General features: G+C 40.7%; 1 protein-coding gene across 1 annotated transcript in view; it reads right to left on the bottom strand.

The window, feature by feature from the left end:
• The window catches only part of spri (sprint), a 648,574-nt gene extending 623,767 nt beyond the window's left edge, over positions 1-24,807 (bottom strand). Inside the window, exon 1 of the mRNA XM_067155462.2 lies at positions 24,556-24,807. Within this exon, the coding sequence (XP_067011563.2) occupies positions 24,556-24,677 (122 nt within the window). The 5' untranslated portion in view covers positions 24,678-24,807. The remainder of the gene's footprint in view (positions 1-24,555) is intronic.
• Positions 24,808-25,692: the final 885 nt, after the last annotated feature.

The raw sequence follows: 25,692 nt of genomic DNA on the forward strand, positions 1-25,692 counted from the left end.
TGAATCCCGATCTAGAAAGCCAAGAATAATGGCCGAGATGATTTGTCGTGTTGACCAGATGACACCTCGTAACCTGCAGGCCTTCGGGCTGAGTAGCAGTCGCTTGGTAGGCCAAGGCTCTTCAGGGCTGTAGTACCATGATGTTAGTTTGGTTGTCCAGTTATTCAATGAAAACCTCGTAATTCCATTCATCTCCATCTGCCTTGTGAAGTTTACTAGGTTGCCTGAGAAGGGAACGGAAGGCTTCCATGGTCAAATAACTGGGCTATCATTACGCAATGAAAATACCAGGAACAGTTCTCCGGCCAATGCTGATCGTTCAGTTTTGGGCGTCTTCTGTAAACTTCACACCGAAGGAGTGACGAAGTTTCCTTCGCCCAGCGATGATATAGCGGTATAAACAGTTATTGTTATTATTGGGAAACAGGGTGATGGAGCGGCTTAGCTGATAGCCTGTCATCCCGACGACCGTGCTTTGATTTCTGGTGTTGCCGGGGTGGGATTTTCAGTTGAAAATGCCTTGGTGTTAGGAAGGGCATGCGACCTTAAATCTCCAGCCGTGCCTCAGTGCGTGGAGAGACACTGAGCAACAGAGTAAGCTGCGGAAGATGTTGATGATTATAGTTAATATTATTTAGCATCCAGCCACAATTATTTTTTTATTTCTGGTATAATAGCAATATACTCGTACTTCGGGGGTTCGAAAGTAAAACAATTGGATTTTGGGGGTACGGCAAACAAAAAGTTTAAATACCACTGGTCTATACCATTTTCGTAGATTCTGTAGTCAATATATTCTCCTTCTTCCCCCGATTATGCTTCAAGTTTAGTTTAGAATATAAGCTGAAGGAATCTGTACTTAATATCTCTAATGATATGGTTAAAGTAACCTAGATTTTCTTTCTTTCTCGATGTTGTACATGGTCTCTAGCTCTTTCTTCACGTGTTGGAGTATTTCAGTGTTATGTATTCTATGAACCCATGATATTCTGAGCAGACGTCTGTAGCACCACATCTCAAAGGACTGAAGTTTTAAGCTGATGTTCCCCGTTAGGGTCTAGGCCACAGCACCATGAAGTAAGACAGAGAACACACAACACCGAAGTAAACGGAGACGAAGTTTAAAGTCCACGTTACAGAAGATTTTACTCATTCTCATGAATGCAGACCTTGCCTGCTCAATCCGGGGCCTAATTTCAAGAGCGCTGCTCCAGGTGTGATTTAGTACGCAAGCGAGATACTTAAAAGCCTTGGACTTACTCCAGTGATTTAACAGGTTGAATGACATGTGTGCTTACGACCATTACTGCGGTATTCTTCGTTTGTAAATACATACTTGATGCACCACTGTGTTCCACCACAAAGTTTACAACATTCCGGAACTTCCATGTCTCCGAAAACCGTAGCAGTAGTCCGTGGGATGTAAAACCAAAAATATTATTATTATTATTATTATTATTATTATTATTATTATTATTATTATTATTATTATTATTATTATTATTATTATTTCGTTGTTGTGCCCAACTAAGGAGCACGATCAAACTTATTTAGCTGTTGTCGTTCCCTTTCTCTTCTCCCAAAATCTCTTCATCTTCTCGCTGTGGCTTTTCTTGCGACCTTCTGACGAGGTTTTGCTGGTGGTAATGCTTGGGTGATGTTAAAGGCGGTGATTGTTGACTAATTTTCTGAACATAGATCTGTGTAACACGATGTCATCTGTGATTCCCATTTCCTGAAGATCTATTCCAACTTCGAGCATCCAATTCTTTTTAACTTTCATTGGTAGGGTAATGTTCAGAATACGTTTGGCCAGTCTCTGATTACTCATTCTCAGAATATGTCCATACAATTTCAAACGTCTTTTTCTAAATGCGTCTGAGATTTTCTCGGAGTGTTGGTATAGGTCATGAGATTGTATTATAATCCAGATTCCCCCAGTACACACTGATCCAAAAATGTTCCTTAAGATTTTGCTTTTTTGCTTTTCTACATCCTTAAAATGATTTGCCCCCAATGATCAGTGTTACAGATGCATATTGTGCTTCAAGCTTGATTACAGTGTTATAATGTCTTAACTTTGCATTTCGGGATATAGTTTTTTTTATTATAGATGTTCCAAGTGAGCCTGTATACTCTTTGCAGTTTAGAGATCCTTTTTTCTTTCTTTCTTTCTTTCTTTGCTTCACGATTCAGTCCTGAAGACTTCTCCCAGATATTTGAATTTATACACTTGGGATATTTTTGCCATACTGGGTTTTCATTGGTTGTCGCTCTAGGTACCAAAGAGATCCTTCCACGTAGTGAGTTCTCTGATATGAGATCTGGAGTCCAGTTCTGGATTCAATTTCATGGAGTTTTCCAATGGATGCAATCGTTTCCAGGGGCTGCCTGGCCGAGGCGGTAAAGGCGTGCTCGGTTAGCCCGGAAGGACGTGGGTTCGAATCCCCGTCAGGACGTCGTAAAATTTAAGAAACGAGATTTCTACTTCCGGAGGTGGATATGTCCCTGAGGTTCACTCAGCCCACACCAAAAATGAGTACCAGGTTAATTCCTGGGGGGCAAAGGCGGCCGGGCGTAGAGCTAACCACTCTACCCCATCACGTGCCGAGGTTAACAATGGTGGAAGCCTTTACCTTCCACTCCTCCAAGGGCCTTCATGGCTTGTACGGAGGTGACTTTCTTTGTATTTTGCAATCGTTTCCTGTCTGTCATTGGACAACAAAACATCAGCGAAGGCCAAACACTGTAAATTATATTGTTTTCACGTAATCTACCAAGGGTTATTCCATTAACTTATTTTTGCCAAGTCATAATCACTTTTCTAAAACACGAGTGTCGGACTTGGAAGTGGTGCCTGTTAGTGTTTGCATGATTCATTCTCTTGTTTTCCTGTTCACTTTGAATTCTTCCAGTTCTTCCTATATATTATTAACCAACATCACTCAACATGGCGCTGGCGTCAGAAAGGGCACCCGGTCGTAAAACTGACCAAATCCACATCCCGTACAGACTCAAGAAGTTGGGGATAAGTTCAGGAACAAGAAGAAGAAGAACAATAAGATTATTCACTTGTCCTAAAGGCTCACAATTTTCTGGAGAGTGCAACAGAAGCATTGCAGAAGCGTTACTTCCTTACCCAGAATTGTTGTTACTCACTACTTGCAGACTGATGAACTAAATTGGTAATTGGCGTCGCAGACTCGTGGGGCCCTGACTCATTGTCTGATGCGAGGGAGGAGTTTAAAGAGACTCGGATCGCAGAGCAGACATGACGACATGGTAATGGCATGTTAGTAAGACTAGCTCGCCATTTCTCTAGAACTCGTCGCTAAACTCGTTTGAAGTCAAGTTATTTGTACAATTACCGTTCTGACTGAAAGAGTTTCTAGAAGATGTTGAGCTGGCGGAATTTAATCAATTCTTCAATTTCCGGAAATGTATCTTCTTATTTTCCTTGTTTTTCTTCGTGTAGTTGAAATACTGTCATGATTCTGATAATAATAGTGGAAATTGCTCATCAACTGATCAAAGACGTTGTCCGGCTCCATAGCTAAATGGTTAGCGTGCTGGCCTTTGGTCACAGGGGTTCCAGGTTCGATTCCCGGCAAAGTTGGGAATTTTAACCATAATTGGTTAATTCCCCTGGCACGGGGACTTGGTGCATGTGTCGTCTTCATCATCATTTCATCCTCATCACGACGGTCAGGCCACCTACAGGCGTCAAATCAAAAGACCTGCACCTGGCGAGGCGAAGTCCTCGAACACATCCCGGCATTAATAGCCATACGCCATTTAATTTTTTTTTTTATCTAAGACGTCTACAACAAAATGCCTATATCCTTAAAAAACAAAACTCAGACATTATTTAACTGTCATAAGACAGCGGAATGCCTTGCTATGAACAAGAAAGGCTTGATAGAAAAAGTAGAAATTAAATAAAGACAGATCTTAAGTAAAATTCTTGGCCCATTAAAGATAAAGATGAATATAGACGACGGCATAACCATGACGTGTATACTCCTATCCAAAAGATCTCTGATGTCATGCGGAGAAGGAGAATTACATTTTATGGTCAGTTGCGAGGAATAAAACCAACACGATTATCGAACCAGATCTTTACCTATTTTCAAGATGACCCAGCCAACTTGGATCAAGGAGGTGGAAAGGGACCTACAGGAGATAGGGATCACTTACGAAGATATACAAGAACGCAACCCACTCAGAAGGAGACTAAAAGACCACCAGGTTTTTCAAGAAAAGCCAAAGTTGAAGACGGGAAAGACGTGGATGGCGGAAAGATAAGACCAATACCGGCAACGAATGAAGGAGCACTGGGCAAAGATCAAAGCCCAGAGAAGAACGTGGTCCTCAGTAGGCCGATACGAACAAATAATAATAATAATAATAATAATAATAATAATAATAATAATAATAATAATAATAATAATAATAATAACTTTACGTCCCACGAACTACTTTTACGGTTTTCCGCAGAAGCCGTGTACTGGAATTTAGTCCCGCAGGAGTTCTTTTACGTACCAACAGGAGGCTCAAGTATTTTAGCAAATTCAAATACCACTGGACGGAGCCAGGATCGAACCTGCCAAGTTGGGGTCAGAAATCCAGCACCTCAACCGCCTGAGCCACACAAGCCCGGCGATAATAATAATAATAATAATAATAATAATAATAATAATAATAATAATAATAATAAGGAGAAGAAGAAGAAGAAGAAGAAGAATATGTTTGGGTCACGTACCTATCAGTTGGAAAAGCGGCAGTAGAACAAGGAGCAGAAGAAGAATAAATTTTGGTGTAATTTAATAAGGCGTTTGAGGTGATTTTATAGGTCATATTTTGGCAGTTATATGGTTATAAAAATCCTGCCCTAGTGATTATTATTTTAAGGGGAAATACAACCGGAGAACCATCCTTTGTGAACACTAATCATAGGAAAAAATGGAAGAAATTAATTCTCCGGTGATTTGTAAGACTGATGTACTCTGGAAACTGCATGAAAACCTATTCAATTTTTTTTTTTTTTTTACTAATGATAGCTTCATGTTAATGTAAGTTAATACAGTCGAAACGGCCATGCCGATAAATCAGCATCAAACAAACGCACTGTTGGTTTCCGCCAGTGTTACGGTAGCGCACTTGCTATGGCGTGATCCTGTCATCTCGGAGGTCTCTATTCAAACCCCGCTCCTGGCGAAGATTTATCCCAGTACCGCGCAAAGCTCATTTGAATTCGCTAACTTCAGCAGTCGTTAAAATGACATCGATGCGAGATATCGAATTGTTTCTTTCAAATAATCGACCGTGGCCTTACTTAGGGTGTGAAAATGGGAAATCACGGAAAACCATCCTCAGAAATGCCGACGGTGGGATTGGAACCCAGCATCTCCCGAACGCAAGCTCACAGCTGCGCGACCCTAACCGCATGGCCAACTCGTTCGACATCGCTGTAAATTAAATTGACCTACGCCACTGACAAAAGAGAGAGATGGCTGCAGAGTTCGATTTCATTTCCTCTCATCTCGGAGCCAACTCTTGCACAGTCAACACAGGAACGGAAGTGTTAAATAGATTTTCCCGGGAATTCATTAGACATGTTTGCCAAGTAGGTAATCAGCATGGCAGGGAATTAATGGAACTTGCTTCTCTGGTAAACTCGTCCACAACCTACGTATGGCAGCTGATTGTAATTCTCGTTCAAATTACGTTTAATGGTACAGCCATAAGCACTGATCAACTTTTAATCACATGGATGTAATCGAGTGCTGCAGTTCATTGAATTTTTGGAATGAAATCTAATAACAGGTACAGCCAGCGGGAACGAAAAAAAAAAAAAGAAGAAAAAAAAAGGCTGCTGCATGAAGTGTTCAGCAAATCGAATGGAAAAAATATAACAATGTTACAGACGTACTGTACTTAAAATGCGACTGAAAATTGTCAAATATTGGAGCTTTCCCTTGTGTTCAATGGCAGAGTTTCAGCCTCCACATCATAAGATCGCGCTTTCATACCCGGTACACATACGGTAGTCGGAATTTTGAACATTGATTGACACTCAATGCTGACATATAAAATAGTTCTGGAGACACATTTAGTGTCTATGTGACGAGGAGAAGGAGGATGTACTATCCGCGAAACTTCTAGTGGCACTTCGGTTCTACGAGAGTGAGAAGCATTAATTAATAAGGAGGAGAATTCCTCAAGACAGTGTTATTCGACCTTTATGATTTCTTATATATTATATCAATGATATGTCTAAAGAAGTGGAATCAGAGATAAGGCTCTTTCCGAATGTTATTCTGTACAGAGTAATAAAGAAGTTACAAGATTGTGAGCAACTGCAATATAACCTCGGTAATGTTGTGCGATGGACAGCAGGCAATGGTATGATGATAAACGGGGTTACAAGTCAGGTTGTGAGTTTCACAAATAGGAAAAGTCCTCTCAGTTTTAATTACTGCGTTGATCTCGTTGGCTGAACGGTCAGCGTACTGGCCTTCAGTCCAGAGGGTCCCGGGTTCGATTCCGGCCGGGTCGGGGATTTTAACCTTAATTGGTTAATTCCAATGGCACGGGGGCTGGGTGTATGTGTTGTATTCATCGTCATTTCATCCTCATCACGACGCGCAGGTTGCCTACGGGAGTCAAATAGAAAGACCTGCACCTGGCGAGCCGAACCCGTCCTGGGATATCCCGGCACTAAAAGCCATACGACATTCATTTTTACTGCGTTGATGGGGTGAAAGTTTCTTTTGGGGTCTTAATATAAGGAAAGATATTCATTGGAGTAATCACATAAATATGATTGTAAATAAAGGGTACAGATCTCTGCACATGGTTACGAGGGTATTTAGAGATTGTAGTAAGGATGTACAGGAGAGGGCATATACGTCTCTGGTAAGACCCCAACTAGAGTATGGTTCCAGCGTATGGGACCTCACCAGGATTACTTGATTCAAGAATTGGAAAAAATCCAAAGAAAAACAGCTCGATTTGTTCTGGGTCAACAACAAGCTCGATACACGAAGTCAAGAAAGATTTAGAAAGAAATAAGATAAAAGGAAGCTACAGAAAGAGAGATTTTTGAAAAAAAAAATTAAGAATGGAAGGATTCCAAGGAAGAATGAAGAGGAAACCTGGTCCAAAGTGGTGTGAGGAGAAAAGAATATTTCTTTTTTGGTAGTGGTTTTACGTCGCACAGACACAGATAGGTCTTACGGCGACGATGGAATAGAAAAGGCCTGGGAGTTGGAAGGAAGCGGCCGTGGCCTTAATTAAGGTACAGCCTCAGCATCTGCCTGGTGTGAAAATGCGAAACCACGGAAAACCATCTTCAGGGCTGTCGACAGTAGGATTCGAACCCACTATCTCCCGGATGCAAGCTCACAGCCGCGCGCCTCTAACCGCACGGTCAACTCGCCCGGTGAGAAAAGAATAAAGCATAGTCTAGTGCAAATGATGAAGGAATACTGGAAAGAACGGAAGAGGAAACAAGGAAGGATGAATTGAAATTAACACGTGGTCCCTAACATCGTAAAGCAGAAGTCCGTAACTTCGAAAAATGAAGACATGAGCCAAAGAAAGACGAATGACCCCGAAGGGCGTGCAAATGAAAGACTTGCTAAGCCTCGAACGCTCTAATACCGTAGGGATCGGAAAAGATCAAAACTTGACCAAGGGAGGTGGGATAGGATAGATGAAAGTGAGAAGCCTCGCACAAGTAAGTGGAAGCAATTCCAAGACTCAGCTAGGGAAAAGGTGGTGACCAACCCACGCATACAAGTTGACAGCCCCTGGTATCCCTTTTAGTTGACTCTTACAACGGACAGATGTGGATATTATTATTATATCGCCCCCATACACAGGGGGAAGGAGGAAGACGAAAAATGGAAGCGGTAGAATACACCCATAGTATTGACTGAAAAGATCAACGCCTAGGGGCGCTTACCTTAGGAGCGTGGTTTGGAAACCACGGGACCTGTAGCTGAGTCTGGGACTGCTTTTGCATATATGTAATTTACCCTCTTCTTACTCCACCTTCTACAACAACCAATTATCCCTCACTTTAATCTTTCCTCCCTGACCTCACTTGGTCAATTCTTGTTCTTTTCCGACACCAACGGTATTAGGTTTGCGAGGCCTTCATTGCCCTGCCCTTTCTCATACCTATACCTTCATTTTCCGAAGGATTGGAACTCTTCCTTCTCCCTCTCTGATTACTCTTAATAGAGGATAGTAATCCAGTATCAGATGGTGGGTTCGTTGGCAGTCCTGAAGATGTTTTTCCGTTGTTTTCCATTTTCACTCCGGGAGAATGCTGGGGCTGTACCTTAATTAAGGCCATGGCCACTAACTTCCTAATCATAACCTTTCCCCACCCTTGCTTCGCCGAAAACATCAGATGACCACCAGCCATAAGACAGCCTGCACGGTTGTTACGTAACACTGTCTGACCATCCATCCATATCTTACAATCACAGATTGCACAGTTGCTAGGTAACTGTACTTTATATCACAGCCTGCATGGTTGCTAGGTTACAATACTTTACATCACAGCCTTCACGGTTGCTAGGTTACAGTAATTTACATCACAGCCTGCATGGTTGCTAGGTTACCATACTTTACATCACAGCCTGCACGGTTGCTAGGTTACAATACTTTACATCACAGCCTGCACGGTTGCTAGGTTACAATACTTTACATCATAGCCTGCACGGTTGCTAGGTTACAATACTTTACATCACTGCCTGCACGGTTGCTAGGATACAATACTTTACATCACAGCCTGCACGGTTGCTAGGTTACAATACTTTACATCACAGCCTGCACGGTTGCTAGGTTACAATACTTTACATCACAGCCTGTACGGTTGCTAGGTTACAATACTTTACATCACTGCCTGCACTGTTGCTAGGTTACATTTCATCACACTATTCGTTACACAAATTTTCGGATGACCCCTAGCCCTAAGACATATTTATGTCTCAGAAAAGCATGGATGTGGGCTTATCATGTGTGTTACAGAAACCAATCTCTACCTATCAAGGGTTAAGTATAAGATGTTTTTGCTGCAAGCTTACGTTTAACAACAGGAAGATACACGTTTACACACATGATGATGAGGACATCAACCACAGATGTTGCGCTGACAAGACAGGCGCCACAAAACAATAGCGAAATAATCAAATTCAAGGCACTTCAAGGCTTCTCATCACCAAGAATAACACTTGGCTACCAGGAACACAGGAAAGTTGGATGGCAATATTAAAACACGACCTCTGAAGTCTCTCTCCCGGAAGTACTAGGGACTGTGAGTAGTAGTGTTGGTTGCGTGGATACATTCTAGGGATGGTGGTGGTTATTGTTTTAGGAGGAAGTACTACTGGATAACCATCCTCTATTAAAAGTAATTAGAAAAGGAGAAGTATTTCCGGGAGAGAGACTTCGGAGGTCGTGTTTTATTACTGCTAATGCTGGTAGTATTTTTTGCTAGTTACTTTACGTCGCACCGACACGGATAGGTCTTATGGCGACGATGGGACAGGAAAGGCCTAGGAATGGGAAGGAAGCAGGCGTGGCCTTAATTAATGTACAGCCCCAGCATTTGCATGGTGTGAAGATGGGAAACCACGGAAAACCATCTTCAGGGCTGCCGACAGTGGGGTTCGAACCCACTATCTCCCGGATGCAAGCTCACAGCTGCGCGCTCCTAACCGCACGGCCAACTCGTCCGGTACTAGTAGGAATTTAAGAAGAACAAGAGAACCTGTGCTAAGTAATCCTTCTACGTGGTCCTTAGAGGGCGGAACGCAATATATCTTATCTAGGCACGAAACTTACAGGCGAACAATACCAGCACAGAAACAATCTGGAAATAGGATCTTGCACAGATATTCACAGTGACATTAGAAAAAGGGTATTGATATTTTATGGACGCATCTAAAGAATAAAATCCCGACAGACAAATATATAATTGTCCGTATAAAAGCTGACCGCTCGCATGCCACAGCCGGCCCGTACTCTGTGTTCCCTTCGTAAATCTGTAAGTCAAATCTTACCCCCATAGCAAATGCTAGAAACGTCGTCCTTCCGCAGCTATAACAGGCAGTGTACCTGGTAAACACATTTCGATTTACATTATTTAGCTCCGCCACTGTAGAGTTTCCTATTGCACTTCGAATGAAGTTTTGTGCCAATTTCGTCCAATTTTTCTTCTGTTGACACTGTACGTCTTCGAGTGTGTTTCTAGTTCAGCACTGAATTAGTAGTCTCAAACTTTTGATAAATTTACATACTCCATCCATTGAATGAAATATCGTGTAGCATGTACATTAAAGCAGTAACACACATATTCCTTAGTAATAACTATTAACTGCAACTGAATTTTATATGTTGAAGAGTGTGAAAACAGTACGGTATGTACCTTTAAGGTGGAAGTAACGATAAAGATCCACTACATTATAACAGAGAAATAAAAAGCTTAAGAAGATGGTGCAGGTTAGAAAGAAATAGAATTATGAATAGTGCTGGAAGTAGGGAGTGATTGAAGGAACATACTAGGAAGTTGAATTTAGTGAAGAAGTCAACTAAGGATAATATGATGGCAAGCATAACACACAGTCATGTGAATTTTTGTCAAAAATTCATCGGGAGTTTCAGGAGACGTTTATGCCCATGGAAACTACAGTATATTAATTAATGCTGCCATTGATGCTTTCACGGCTCATACTTGTAGACATGATACTGTATAGGCTTTTGGGCTTGTGCCGTGTCAGGAAAATAAGGTGAAATTCTTTACGTTTTGCAGAGAACTGTGCTCTGCGTCATCAGAAGAAAATCTCGACTGTCCACGAGAAAGGCTTCTTAAACAATTACTTTTTAAATTTAGACGTTATAATAGAAGTGGAAATGGTACGTCCATTCGCCACCAGATGGCTCCCTAGATGTGGCACAGCGCTAGCGTTCGAAGCGGAAGCTGACCGACGGACAGAGTGGCTATGGGAAGTCCACTTTCGCCCGCAGTGGCTAATTTCTTTTTGGAGCATTTTGAGGCGGAGGCTATTGCTTCGGCGCCCATCAAACCTATGATATGGCGCAGGTATGTTGATGATGTAAATTTATAGATGAACGCATTTCTCAAGATAATTAATTAGTAATTACTAATTGTGAAATATTACCTACGCGTTTTTCACAGATTTCCTTTGAAACAAGAACACTGTATGTTGTTTTGCCCTAAGCACATATATACAAAAATATGAAGAGAGACTGTAAGTTTTTGCATATATAATGAGTAATCTCTGAAAATTCTGGGTGATTTTGAAATTTCTTTCACCATCTGAAAGATCATTCCGGGTAACACAGGCTGTGTATCATCCCGGGGTATCAAAAGGTTTCCGTGAGAACCGTGATTTGAGTCATTTGGCATATTAACATACGCTAATACATGCGATATATTGAATTTGTCGTACAACAACGCCGAGTCAAAGGCCATATTAAGCCTTATGGCGCGAAGAAAAAACTCGGTAGGCGAAAACCACATTTAAAGACCCTAATAATAATAATTTCGTGGGGTATTGCTAGCCGGGTGCAGCCCTTGTGAAGCAGACCCTCCGATGAGGGTGGGCGGCATGTGTTATGTGTAGGAAACTGCGTGTTATTGTGGTGGGGGATAGTGTTATGTGAGGTGTTTGGTGTGAGTTGCAGGGATGTTGGGGACAGCAAAAATACCCAGCCCCCGAGCCTCTGGAATTAACCAATGAAGGTTAAAATCTCCGACACCCGGGACCCTCTGAACCGAAGGCCAGTACGCTGACCATTCAGCCAACGAGTCGGACAAAGGCCCTAAAACCAACTATTATCGAGATATTGGGACTACACTTCGCTGTAGAAATCGGATGAAGAAATGGTCGACCGTAATCATGGCAACGTTACTTCAAGAGTTCTAGAATACAGGCCTGGTATTCGAAGTAGGCAAGTGCGTGAGTTTAGACAAGGCCAAGGAAAAATTCTGTTTAAACATTTTAAACCCATAGCTATCGTTAATCTGCGAGATACTTCTTGTTTCTGGATCCACATTTCCATATTCTTATTTCCATAATGGTTGTGAATAGCACCAAAGTGGTTTCGCTGTTACCAGGCTGACTTTTAACTAGCGTTAATATGTTGAAATACTTATGGTCATTTCCATAGTCTACTGTAATCAGCATAATGATTTTGAATAGTGCTAAAGTGTTGTTTCGCTGTTTACAAGAGATTAGGTTTAAAAATTTTAAAACTCATAGACAAAGCTAATCTGCCAAGATACTCTTATGGTATGGCTTTTTGTGCCAGGAGTGTCCGAGGAAAACACATACACCCAGCCCACGTGCCAGAGAAATTAACCAATGATGGTTAAAATTCCCGACCCTGCCGGGACCTATGTCACTAAAGATCAGCAGGCTAACCATTTAGACATGGAGTCGAACTTCTTCACGATAATGATTATGGATAGCACCAAAGTGTTGCTTTCACTACATACAAGGCTGGGAAATAGAAGAAATATACCCAATAAAACCTCGTCATAGCGAAGGTCATGGTGCTCTTCATGTAATATCAAATTGTTTCCTATATCAAACATCTTCACATTCAAAGAAGCTTCAGTCAACTTTATAAATTTCTTGTGCGTTATCGCAGTTCATTGCCTTCATAAAAGAAGCCGGCAGATGTCTCATTTACAGCAATTCGAACAGACGTGTTTCTGTGTTCTGTTAGAGTTTCATACTGCTAACTGAACTTTCATTCGTCATGCACATTAATGTATTCTGTGTTGTCACAGTTCATTGCCACAGCCTGTTTCGATTATTTCGATTTTAATTATTTTCATATAGCCCTGTTACATACAATTTTTAAGTCTGTATAATATAATTTTACAAGATATAAGCTATTTTACGAGGCGAAGGACTTTACAAAAATTTGGAGTCTTTGTAATCGTAATATAAGTATCTACAAAATGTAAAAAAAAAAAAAAAAAAAGGCAGCTCGAATATGACTGGCAGTAAGCAAGGGGGCCTGCCATTACAATGAAAATTCCCTAACCCAGTCTTGTCATGAGTAACGACGTATGATGACCATCCTGTTGTGTGTGTGTGTGTGGGGGGGGGGGTGGTAACACTAGAGCCATGCAATTTAATAAAACCTTACTCACAACATGTACACTACTTCACCTGGAATTCTGCATTCAATGTAGAATTCCGTAGCGAAGCGTGAATATACCAGCTAGTCGTAAATAAACCCAATCACGGGTCAGAAAGTAAAGTGTACAGTTTTGAAGCACCACAGTAATTATTTATTTAATCATGTAATTCCGAACTGAATCACTTCATATCCCATTAAAAACACATGTTCACAGTGAGCTGTGCCCTGATTAGTTACACTAGCGCCGCGTAGTGAAGGAACATATTAACTAGTACCAGTCGCCGTACATTTTTTAAAATTTATTTTCGTCCTGCTTACGTTTTGCACAGTAGCGCAGTACAAATTCGAAAAGATGTGGTAATAAATACACGGATAGTCAAAACTGCCGAGAATATTGATATCGCGGTAACTATTGCACGTCCGGAGCTCCGACGCTGCAGTAGGGGTGCCAGAAGCCAGGATGATGGTTGGTTGGCCCAAGAAGTGGAATACAGCTCGAGCAGGGGACATATCTCCCCTACGTACAGAAAATGACGAACATAATAGCTTTAGCTTACCGGGGAATGAGGGGTTATAAAAGAGAAGGAAATGAGAGATTTGGTTCGTAGGAGAGAAATAACAAATTTGGGAACTAGTAAACTGAGCGGCATAGGATGTTTGATAAGTCATGTACATTATTATTATTATTATTATTATTATTATTATTATTATTATTATTATTATTATTATTATTATTATTATTCGTTTAGAGCCCTTGGATACCATATTAAGTAACTTATACATTTCTGGAAGTCTTCTTTGTAGCCCAGACTTCCTGTATTCTTTCCCTTCCTTCCACCGTCCTTGCTCTGTTCTGCTTCAGGTCTTCATGGACGTCCTTGAAGATGTCGATAAGCAGGACGCGGATTTTGATAACATGTCATCTTTAAACATGTGCATCATTCACATTGCTAACTTATGTAGACTATGTAAATACTTGTAATGGCCCCCTGATTACAGAAATGTGTATTTATTAAGTAATTTTGACATAAATATGTCTTAGAGCTGGGAGTCATCCCAAAACTTGTGTAACAAAATAGCGTTATATAACAAAATGTGTGACAGAGGTGTAACCTAGCAACCGTGCAGGCTGTGATGTAAAGTATTGTTACTTAGCAACCGTGCAGGCTGTGATGTAAAGTATTGTAACCTAGCAACCGTACAGGTTGTGATGTAAAGTATTGTTATCTAGCAACCGTGCAGGGTGTGATGTGAATTATTGTAAGCTAGCAACCATGCAGGCTGTGATGTAAATACTGTAACCTAGCAACCGTACAGGTCATCATGTGAACTATTGTTACCTAGCAACCATGCAGACAATGTCTTATGGCTGGCGGTCATCTGAAATTAGCAGCCGTTGATGGACTGCCATGACCGAAAGACATATACGACATATTAATACTCCTTTAATTTACTCCATGGGGAAATTTAACACTTTTTTTACTTAATTAGGTTTTTAATTTACCTTATTATTTTGTAATTTTGAGCAATTCGTTATATTAAATTCTTATGTCTCTTTATTCTACATTATTATGTAGTCATTTCTGAGCACTTTAATTGGGTAATCAACATACCCGAATAACGTCGGAGTTTCAATAAACGAGAATACTCTATCATCAAAAGGTTCAGTACTAAGTTAAAGAACTGTGAAATAAAATAGCCTTATCCATACTCTTTTGGAATCCACATCCTTAGAGAACGAAGGATATTTTTCCTACAGGTTGTCAGATACCTTTCCGAGAAATATGGGGAGTGAAAGGGACAGCAGATAAAAATTTACCATTTGCCATTTTCAGAAATATGTCCCATAATTTTCCTTAGGATTCTCTTTCTGATTTGCTTATCCTTCTATTTGAGAAGGTATTCGAACACTCAGTTGCATATAAAGATGCTGGAAGAATTACAGTTTTGTAGAGTCTGAATTTAGCATTCCTGGATACAGACATTTTCTTGTCTATATTCATCGTTACGTGATAAGCTTCATTTTTTCCACTTTGTGAAATCGTACCTTCATGCTCTCCTTTCCTACCTCTGTTACTGTTATTGAATTTGTTGACTCTTTTAATTCTTTTGTTTTTGGACATTTCAATTTATGAAGGTGCTTTGTTGATATTAGTGATCCATTCTATTTTTTCATAGCAAACCTGTAATCCTATTTTGGCCGTAAACATTTCGAGGTTTTCCAATTTTATTCTTCATTTTTCTGGGATTTCTGCTATTATTATTATTACTACCTACTGGGAACCGACCATACTGCGGTGAGGTTGGATGTCATCTTCACTGCATTTATGTATTCAGAAGAGGACAGAGGTGATTTATGAGTCATCCAGGAGTTTGCTTTCGGGCAATCTGAATATAACACTACTCCTTTTCCTTTATGTGGTAGCTGGCACCACGACTGAAAGGATCGATTTCTCATAATTTCACGTAGTTTTCTTCCGTCAATCTTTGGGGGGAGACTTTCTTTTTTATGTCAAGTCTGTGGAGTGTCATATCTTGTTCTTCAGGTAACTTCCTTACGTATGGTAGGTGAACGTCCTGAACATGGAGTAAGCGATTACAAATATTGTAATGCTGTACATTAGCTTCCCATTCTGCGTAAAGTATTCCCATCGCTCTGACCTTTCTGGCACTATACAGCATCGAATTTGGAGTATCATCAGGCAGCATTATTATTTCTTTTACAGAACTTCTTATAATTTTGTCCACCTCTGTCCTCTCTGAATACATAAATGCAGTGAAGATGACATGCAACCTCACCACAGTCAGGTCGGTACCCGGTAGGTCATTCAACACAACCCGTTTCCGCGAAAATGGCTGCAACGAGGCAGAAACCCTTTGACATGTGCTGGGATTCTGCCGGAGCACCGAACTAATGCGCAACCACCGCCACCACCGTGTAAGATCGTCGATTGCTCAAGGCTTGAGACAGCGTGGATGGGAGGTGCATGCGGAGGTTCACTGCGTCTCTACCGATGACTCTAATCGGAGGGCGGACATCGTAGCCATCAACAGAGAGAACATTAAAGCGATGGTCTTAGATCCCACCATTCGCTTTGAAAGGGACCTGGATCAGGCTCGGGATGTGGACCAAGAAAAGCAAGCTATTTATGTTCCATGCTTGCCTTACCTTTCGCCTAAGTATAAAATACCTATCGATCGGTGGATTGTCAGAGACCTGCTATTCGGAGCAAGAGGCGCCCTCCCTAGTCAGACATCGAACTTCCTACAAAACTTGAAAGTTCCATTCTGCGAGTTAGAAAAAATAGTAATGCAGATACTGAGGGACTCTCTGCAAATCATTCACTTCCATCTGTACCTGAGAACGTGATTGACATTCCTCCCCCACTAACTCTGGGAAAAAAGAAGTTAACAGCTTCAACGATAAAACTGATCTCTTTAAACTCCATTGAAATTGAAATTGAAAGTGTATTCCGGATCCAAATGGTCACCCTCATTGGAGGACGGATGATTTATTTCTTTAATAAATTTCTCTCATTATTATTATTATTATTATTATTATTATTATTATTATTGACTAGTCATGCCCAACTAAGGAGCACGTTCGAACTTATTAGCACTATTTTAGTTTTTGCCTCTTCTCTTCCCAGTATCTCTTCATCCTCTCGCTGTGTTCCATTTTACGTTGTTCAGTCCAACCTGTATTTAGTCGGGTGGGCTTTACAGAAAGTTTGAGTTTGTGAATTAAAGTTCTGAATTTTATTCTATCTTGAATTTAATTTAGGTCTTCAGTGATTTCTTTTAGCCAGTTATTTCTTTGTGAGCTGTTATTATGCGTTCTATATAAGTGATCATAAAATTATAGTCGCCGTTTCCTGATAATATTTATGATTTCTTTTTCTGTAACTTGATAGATTTCATGTGATTTCTCTTTCATCCAAATTACATTTTCCCACTTTGGCCCTAAGACTTTTCTGAGGATTTTACTTTCTTGTTTTTCGATCATATTCATTCGAGATTTGCCACCAATTATATATATATTTTTTTTTGCTAGGGGGCTTTACGTCGCACCGACACAGATAGGTCTTATGGCGACGATGGGACAGGAAAGGCCTAGGAGTTGGAAGGGAGCGGCCGTGGCCTTAATTAAGGTACAGCCCCAGCATTTGCCTGGTGTGAAAATGGGAAACCACGGAAAACCATTTTCAGGGTTGCCGATAGTGGGATTCGAACCTGCTATCTCCCGGATGCAAGCTCACAGCCACGCGCCTCTACCCAATTATAATAGTTTCAGGTGTTATAATGCCGTAATTTTGGCTTTTTTGATATAGCTATTTTACTGTATCTGTTCCAAAGAATTTTGTATGCTCTTTTGAAGTTTTGCAGTTCTTTCTTTGCTAACTTGCTGATTTAACCTTGCTGGATCAACAATTTTGCCTAGATGCTTCGGCGATGTTTCTAAATTTGGCGATTAATGGTTGACTGTGGAAACCTGATCTAGTCCCTTCCGTATACTTTGTCTTTTCATGAGAAATTCGGAGTCCTGTTTTGGCTGTTATTTCATGGAGTATTTCTACAGACTGGATTGCTTCTTATCTGTTGTTGGATAGGATAGCAATGTCATCAGCAAATTAAGGTAAATGGAAGTGTGTATTTTTATTATTATTATTATTATTATTATTATTATTATTATTATTATTATTATTATTATTAACTCTGAATTATGCACCTGAATGAAATACTTTGTTTCTTCTGAAATATTAGTGCCTGAGAGGCGGAATTTCCTGTAACCAGGTCTCAGCCAAACCGGATCTTCGTACAGACCAGTGCCAAGTTACTACATTATCGCATGAACGATCGGTTGTATGTACCGATCAGATCGATCGTTAGGTAATGATAGCTAATAGTACACAGACAGAGAGAGGGAGAGAGAGAGAGAGAGGAGAAAAAATAACAGGCGAAAAATATTGGTCACTAAACAACCCTGAGGCCATAACATAGACCATTACACCGTAATTATGTTTAACCAGTATAAATTACGTTTAATAAGTTGAAATTATAGAGCGTATCAACAGCTTTAAAAGAGGCTTGTCGATAATTACAGCAGGGCGCGTGAAATACCACCAGGCGGGAGCGGCTCTATTACAGTGGAGATAATAATAATAATAATAATAATAATAATAATAATAATAATAATAATAATAATAATAATAATAATAATAATAATAATAATAATAATAATAATAAGTGCCTCCGTGGCTCAGGCGGCAGCGCGCCGGCCTCTCACCGCTGGGTTCCGTGGTTCAAATCCCGGTCACTCCATGTGAGATTTGTGTTGGACAAAGCGGAGGCAGGACAGGTTTTTCTCCGGGTACTCTTGTTTTCCTTGTCATCTTTCATTCCACCGACACTCTCCATTATCATTTTATTTCATCTGTCAGTCATTAAACATTGCCCCAGAAGAGTGGGACAGGCCTCAGCAGCCGGCACAAGTAGTATCCTCGCCGCAAGATGGGGGCTTCATTCATTCCATTCCTGACCCGGTCAGTCGAAAACAGGTTGTAGGTTTTCATTTCTAACAATAATAAAAAATCAAATGACATATCAATCCTTTCCAATAACATGCAACAAGCAATTCATTTCATTGAAAAACTACATGAAATTTCCACCAAAACGGGACTTCAAAATCTCGTATGAGAAAACTCAATACATAGTAGAAGATTCATGGTACTTAGAGGGACAATCTATGGTAATAAATTCGACAAAACCTTTCATGTGGACCAATTCAAATATCTGGTTTAAATTGCGAAGTAAGTCAAGAAAGGAATTCCAAATTACAGAAAGCTTACAGGATCACTTGGAACAGGTGCAATAAAAAGATCAATATCTTGGAAAGCTAAACCTGAAAAAATCTCACGTTTTTCAGAAAAGACGATTGAAATATTATGGACAAATTATCAGAACGAACGGTAAAAGACTATCTAAAAGAATTCTCTTATCAGGCGAGTTGGCCGTGCGGTTAGAGGCGCACAGCAAAGAGCTTGCATCCGGGAGATAGTGGGTTCGAATCCCACTGTCGGCAGCCCTGAAGATGGTTTTCCGTGGGTTCCAATTTTCACACCACGCAAATGCTGAGACTACTTTAATTAAGGCCACGGCCACTTCCTTCCAACTCATAGCCCTTTCCTATCCCATCGTCGCCATTAGACTTATCTGTGTCGCTGCAACGTAAAGCCAATAGCAAAAAAAAAAAAAAAAAAAAAATCTTAACATGGCCCTTTCATCTAAAATCAAGAAACTGCAACAGAGCTCGGAAGACATTGTACAGGACAGATGTAAATGCAGAACCAACATCGACAATCACCAGTTTGAAGACAAACCCAACACCAGAAGACCGAAAGCAGCAGCTCAGTGGGAGGGGAAGAAGGCCAACACATCAGCTAAGCTGGTTCAATCGAGCTTCTAAATAGCTCATAACGATGTGAAGAAAAAGGTCAAAATAAAACGGGGAAAAAATTTAAATACATAGGCGAGTGGATAGAACCTAATATTTCTGAGAGAGAGGTATTCAAATAAAGAATCAACCAGATGGAAATGGTGTACCTCCTCACCAAAGATATCCATAACAAACAGTCAATATCATTCTTATCGAAGCTTATTGTACAGTAATTCGACCTGCAGTTCTATATACAGCAGCAGGCCTCTCAATGAATATGAAAAGAAGTCTGGCAGAACAACTAGAAGCCAAAGAAAAGAAGATTCTAAGGAAGATCTTGGGCCAGTAAATGAAAATGGAGATTATAGGATAAGGCTCAATAATGAGCTATATCGGCATATGGAGAAAATAACAGGTTCTATTAGGAAAAGAAGGATTTCTTTCTATTGTCTCTTAACACGAAAGAGACCAGAAAGATTCTCCACTCGAATCTTTACGTACGTGAATAAGGGAACTAAACAGGTCTGGTTCACCGAGGTGGAAAAGGATCTACAAGAATTGTGGATCTTACGTGATGACATCTTGCAACGTGACGCTTTAAAGAAGAAACTTGAAGGTCTACAGAGTACTTTAACAAAACCTAAAATGAAGACAGGCAAGACGTAGACCGAAGAACAGAAGGCAGCTCACCGAAGAAGGATGCGGAAGTGCTGGGCGAGAGTGAAGCTCAAAACAGAAAAGGATTGAATTAGCGTGGTCCATAGCAGGACGAAACGAAATAATATATAATAAATGAAAACTAAGATTGTAACTCGGTAATAAAAGCGGAAGGATTGTATGCTGTCCGCCTCTGTGGTGTAGTGGTTAGTGTGATTAGCTGCCACCCCCGGAGGCCACGAAATTTGAAAAATGGTACGAGGGCTGGAACGGGGTCCACTCAGCCTTGAGAGATGAAATGAGTAGAGGTGGGTTTGATTCCCATCTCAGCCATCCTGGAAGTGGTTTTCCATGGTTTCCCACTTCCTCTCCAGGTAAATGCCGAAATGGTACCTAACTTAAGGCCACGGCCGCTTCCTTATATCTTCCTTGTCTGTCCCTTCCAATCTTCCCATCCCCCCGCAAGGCCCCAGTTCAGCGTAGGAGGTGAGGCCGCCTGGGCAAGGTACTGGTCATCCTCCCTAGTTGTATTCCCCGACCCCGAGTCTGAAGCTCCAGGACACTGTCCTTGAGGCGGTAGAAGTGGGATCCCTCGATGAGTCCGATCCTGGAGGGTAAACAGATAAAGATGAAAAACGATTGTATGCTTCAGAGTGTGTTATTATAAATAAAAAATGGGAGCAGTAAGAACTCGAGAAGAAGGAAACTGACGATTCTAAGATTACTAATGGGACTTGGAAGAACAGGAGAATTGAGGAGCTCTACAAGCACACTGAAATGATCACGGGCACAATGAGGAAACGAAGGCTGAAATTCTACAGGCACCTGGTAAGAATGGATGACAAACGAGTGACCAAAAGGATCTTCGGATACATCACGGCATTAAAGGTCCCCTCCAAGTGTGTAGAAGAGGTCAAGAGGGACGTGGAACAACTAGAGATGATCCACAATAGAAGCGAGTTCACAAGGAAAGTCCATAGTCTGAAATCGTTTGAAGAGAAACTACTAAAAAGACCCAAACAGAAAATTTCCGAAGAGGAGAGAAAGATGAGAAGCGGAAGAATGAAGTGGTTCTGGGAAGAGAAGAGAAGAAATGCCAAGAAGCCTTAAGTTCTCTGCAGTTTAAATTCGAAAAAAAAAAACCTAAACAGATCAAATTTAGAGAAATGAGAGGCTCGAGTATCTAGGAGAGCGACCTAAACAAATCGTTTGTGAAAAAGTAGCCTAAATCACGGGCCGGGGATTTTAATAGCATTTGGTAAATTTCTCTAGCTCGGAGACTGGGCGTTTGTGTTCGTCTTAAGACATGTCTTGAATTACTGCAGCACATCGCAATTCAAGGAGCCTCCGTGGCTCAGGCGGCAGCGCGCCGGCTTCTTACCGCTGGGTTCCGTGGTTCAAATTCTGGTCACTCCATGTGAGAGTTGTGCTGGACAAAGCGGATGTAGGACAGGTTTTTATCCGGGTACTCCGGCTTTCCCTGTCGTCTTTCATTCCAGCAACACTCTCCAATACCATTTCATTTCATCTGTCAGTCATCAATCATTGCCCCAGAGGAGTGTGACAGGCTTCGGTAGCCGTTATATGGGGCTTCATTCATTCTATTCCTGACGGGCTGTGGATTTTCATCGGAATACAACACCAGTACAGAAACACGCGATAATGAACGTATCTCTCCACAAAGGACTGACGTCAGGAAAGGCATCCGGCTGTACAACTGGACTGAAATGAAATGGCGTATGGTTTATTAGTGCCGGGAGTGTCCAAGGACAAGTTCGGCTCGCCAGATGCAGGTCTTTTGATTTGACTCCCGTAGGCGACTTGCGCGTCGTGATGAGGATGAAATGATGATGAAGACGACCCATGCCACCGAAATTAACCAATTAAGGTTAAAATTCCCGACCCCGGCGGGAATCGAACCCGGGACCCCTGTGACCAAACGTCAGCACGCTAACCATTTAGCCATGGAGCCGGACAACTGGACTGAATACAGCTGAGTGTCAATCCCAAGTCGTTGGGAAAAGACCAAGAAGAAGAAGAAGAAGAAGACGAAATGAAAGACCCATGCCAGCGAACCTGTTGCCCGTCATGTACTGTATATCCGGTCTCTAACACACACCTGCGAGTCCTTTCCCTCTGCATGGCAGAGCGGCCTTGAGGCAGTGGAACTGCAGCAGGTCACTTCTCTGTGTCCGACTCCATGGCTAAATGGTTAGCGTGCTGGCCTTTGGTTACAGGAGTTCCGGGTTCGATTCCCGGCAGAATGCGGAATTTTAACCATCATTGGTTAATTCCGCTGGCACGGGGGCTCGGTGTATGTCTCGTCTTCATCATCGTTTCCTCCTCATCACGACGCACAGACCTGCATCAGGTGAGCCGAAGTCCTCGGACACATCCCGGCACTAAAAGCCATACTCCATTTCATTTCTACTTCACTGTCCAATGCCAGAACCTTCTGCACAGAAACTGTCCGATATCCTGACTGAAGAAGTACAATCTCAGTAATTCAACCCTATGGGTGGGGGCGGTAGAATACATCCACGGTATCCCCTGCCTGTCGTAACGCGAAACGAAATAATCCCATACTAAATCTACAAAAGAGTTAGTAAAATATCAATCAACATCACAAAAACGAAATCTGCAAAAATTCAATTCAATTCAAACAGGCAATACAAATACTAAAACTAAACATTTAAAAAGTACAGCTGGTGCATTAGTAAAACAATGGCATAATAGGTAGATGCAAAAAATAAACAAATAAAATATGTAATGAAATGTGACCTTCAAATCTATTGTTGGATCCACAAACCACAGAAAGGAAAAAGAGAAATGCACACCTACAGTGTAACAGATGATCAGGCAGGCCTATTAATACATAAGATGTTCTGGTAGATAGAAGTCCTATGATGAAATTTACAAATTAGTAACGAATAGTATTTCTACACTTTATACTGTTCGCGGAAAAATAAATGATACTGAAATATTATTTAACTGCATTCAAACTGTGTTCCAAATGTGTACCACCACGTGCCAAACATTTTTCATAACGTTTCTGAACGTGCTGATGAGTAAAGATTGATGTAGGGACACAACAAATAAACCACTTTTCCCTTTGCGAAAATTAAATGATCATAAATACGCCTCTTGGTCACGGCCATCCATCAACGGCTGCTAATTTCAGATGACCACCAGCCATAAGACACAGCCTGCACGGTTGCTAAGTAACAATACTTTACATTACAGTCTGCACGGTTGCTAAGTAACAATACTTTACATTACAGTCTGCACGGTTGCTAGGTAACAATACTTTACATTACAGTCTGCACGGTTGCTAGGTAACAATACTTTACATTACAGTCTGCACGGCTGCTAGGTAACAATACTTTACATTACAGTCTGCACAGCTGCTAGGTAACAATACTTTACATTACAGTCTGCACGGTTGCTAGGTAACAATACTTTACATTACAGTCTGCACGGTTGCTAGGTAACAATACTTTACATTACAGTCTGCACAGCTGCTAGGTAACAATACTTTACATTACAGTCTGCACAGCTGCTAGGTAACAATACTTTACATTACAGTCTGCACGGTTGCTAGGTAACAATACTTTACATTACAGTCTGCACGGTTGCTAGGTAACAATACTTTACATTACAGTCTGCACGGTTGCTAGGTAACAATATTTTACATAACAGTCTGCACGGTTGCTATGGTTACACTTCCGACACACATTTCGTCGCGTCACGTTAAACAAATTTTCGGATGACCCCCAGCTAAATGGTGTATATGTTAATAATACCGACCCTATCTCTGAATTTATTTATTTGTTAATTTGTAGACTTGAATGGGACATGTAACAAAACGCGGTAAGAGATCCGCGAATATTTTTACAATTATAATGAAGTGGTTATAAATTAAAAGTTAAACACCTCTGGATTAGGCTCTGTAATTGGAAAACATTTGTGCACGCAAATACTCTACATTTGTAACAAATATCAATAAACATTGACAAAGAGGGAGCATCAGCTAAAAATGAAGGGGAAAAGTACACAAAATTCGTAATGTATAATACTTATATTTTTTCGACAAATACACAACTAAGCAATACTGATATTATCGATCGGTGAAACAAATTATGATTCCCTATTGGAAACCACATTTTTGATTTGAAATACACAATTATCTAAATCAGTCTTGTAATAAGAAGAGGAAGTACAAAACCATAGGCATACATGAACTCATAACAAATTATGTATTCACTCACCCAAGATAAGATGGTGATACTATGGTGGCTGCAGTCTTCCTAGAACTGGTCTGTAGGAGCAGGGCTGTGTACTGCGTTATAAGCATTTTGTTGGTATCCTTGGGATCTTCACCGCAGATCATAGACACTAATATTTTCTTCCATCACACAATACACAAAAATTGCACTTCTTCACAACACGCGCACACACAGAAAATATTCTGTTTCCCCTGAGAAACAAATCACTGTGTCACCAGCAAATGTTTCACGTATACCATCGAATGGAACACGACATGAATCAACCGTCAGCATGGTAAGTGGTTACTTGCGGTCATCACAGCACAAAGGAAATATCTGTATGTTCTTTCTTTAGTTTGTGAGCGTATCAGTACAAATTGTTCTGCCACACCCGAACGCGGCTCTGCAAGTAACAACATATTCACTTTAACTTATCGTTCGGAGATAAGGAGCAAAGAACAGAGATAACATTCAAAGAAAGTCAGTAACACAGAGAATATGGAGCACTTCCTTACATTTCAAAACAAATCAGACTGCGTAATACATGCAAACTGAAGGGTAAATGAAGGGGACTAAACATTTTTTATTTTGCTATTGATTTTAGGATAGAACAGGGCTACGACTAGGAACTGGAAGAAGCCACCGTGGCTCCACTCATTTTTCCTATTGGTAGACATACTTTAAACCCTCTTTTCTAAACATTCAGTTTCACCATCCATTTATAATGGTCCAGTACAACCACCCTTTCAATATTCAAAATAATGTGCTCTACATCCGAGGTTCTATACGAAGAACAATTCTTATTCTACGCGTGTGAAAGTGATTTAGTGATCAGCCATACTGTGTATTTATTGACCGATTTATTTATTTATTTATTTATTTATTTATTTATTTATTTATTTATTTATTTATTTATTTATTCTTGACTTACATTTGTCGTGAAGTTAGGGATCACGACCCTCTCTCACACTAAACCACTTTCAATAATAATTTCTTTAAACCAAAAATAAAAGAAAGACAAAGTATTTCTACAAAAAACTAAATACTAGGGACAGATATGCAATTCTGTCGATGCAAGATAAACACAATTAAATACTTAGTACTGTACCTCAAGTGGTCAAGTGAAATGAATTTTGTTAG

The sequence above is a fragment of the Anabrus simplex genome, chromosome 11, assembly GCF_040414725.1.
Source record: "Anabrus simplex isolate iqAnaSimp1 chromosome 11, ASM4041472v1, whole genome shotgun sequence".
NCBI classification, from domain to species: Eukaryota; Metazoa; Arthropoda; class Insecta; order Orthoptera; family Tettigoniidae; genus Anabrus; species Anabrus simplex.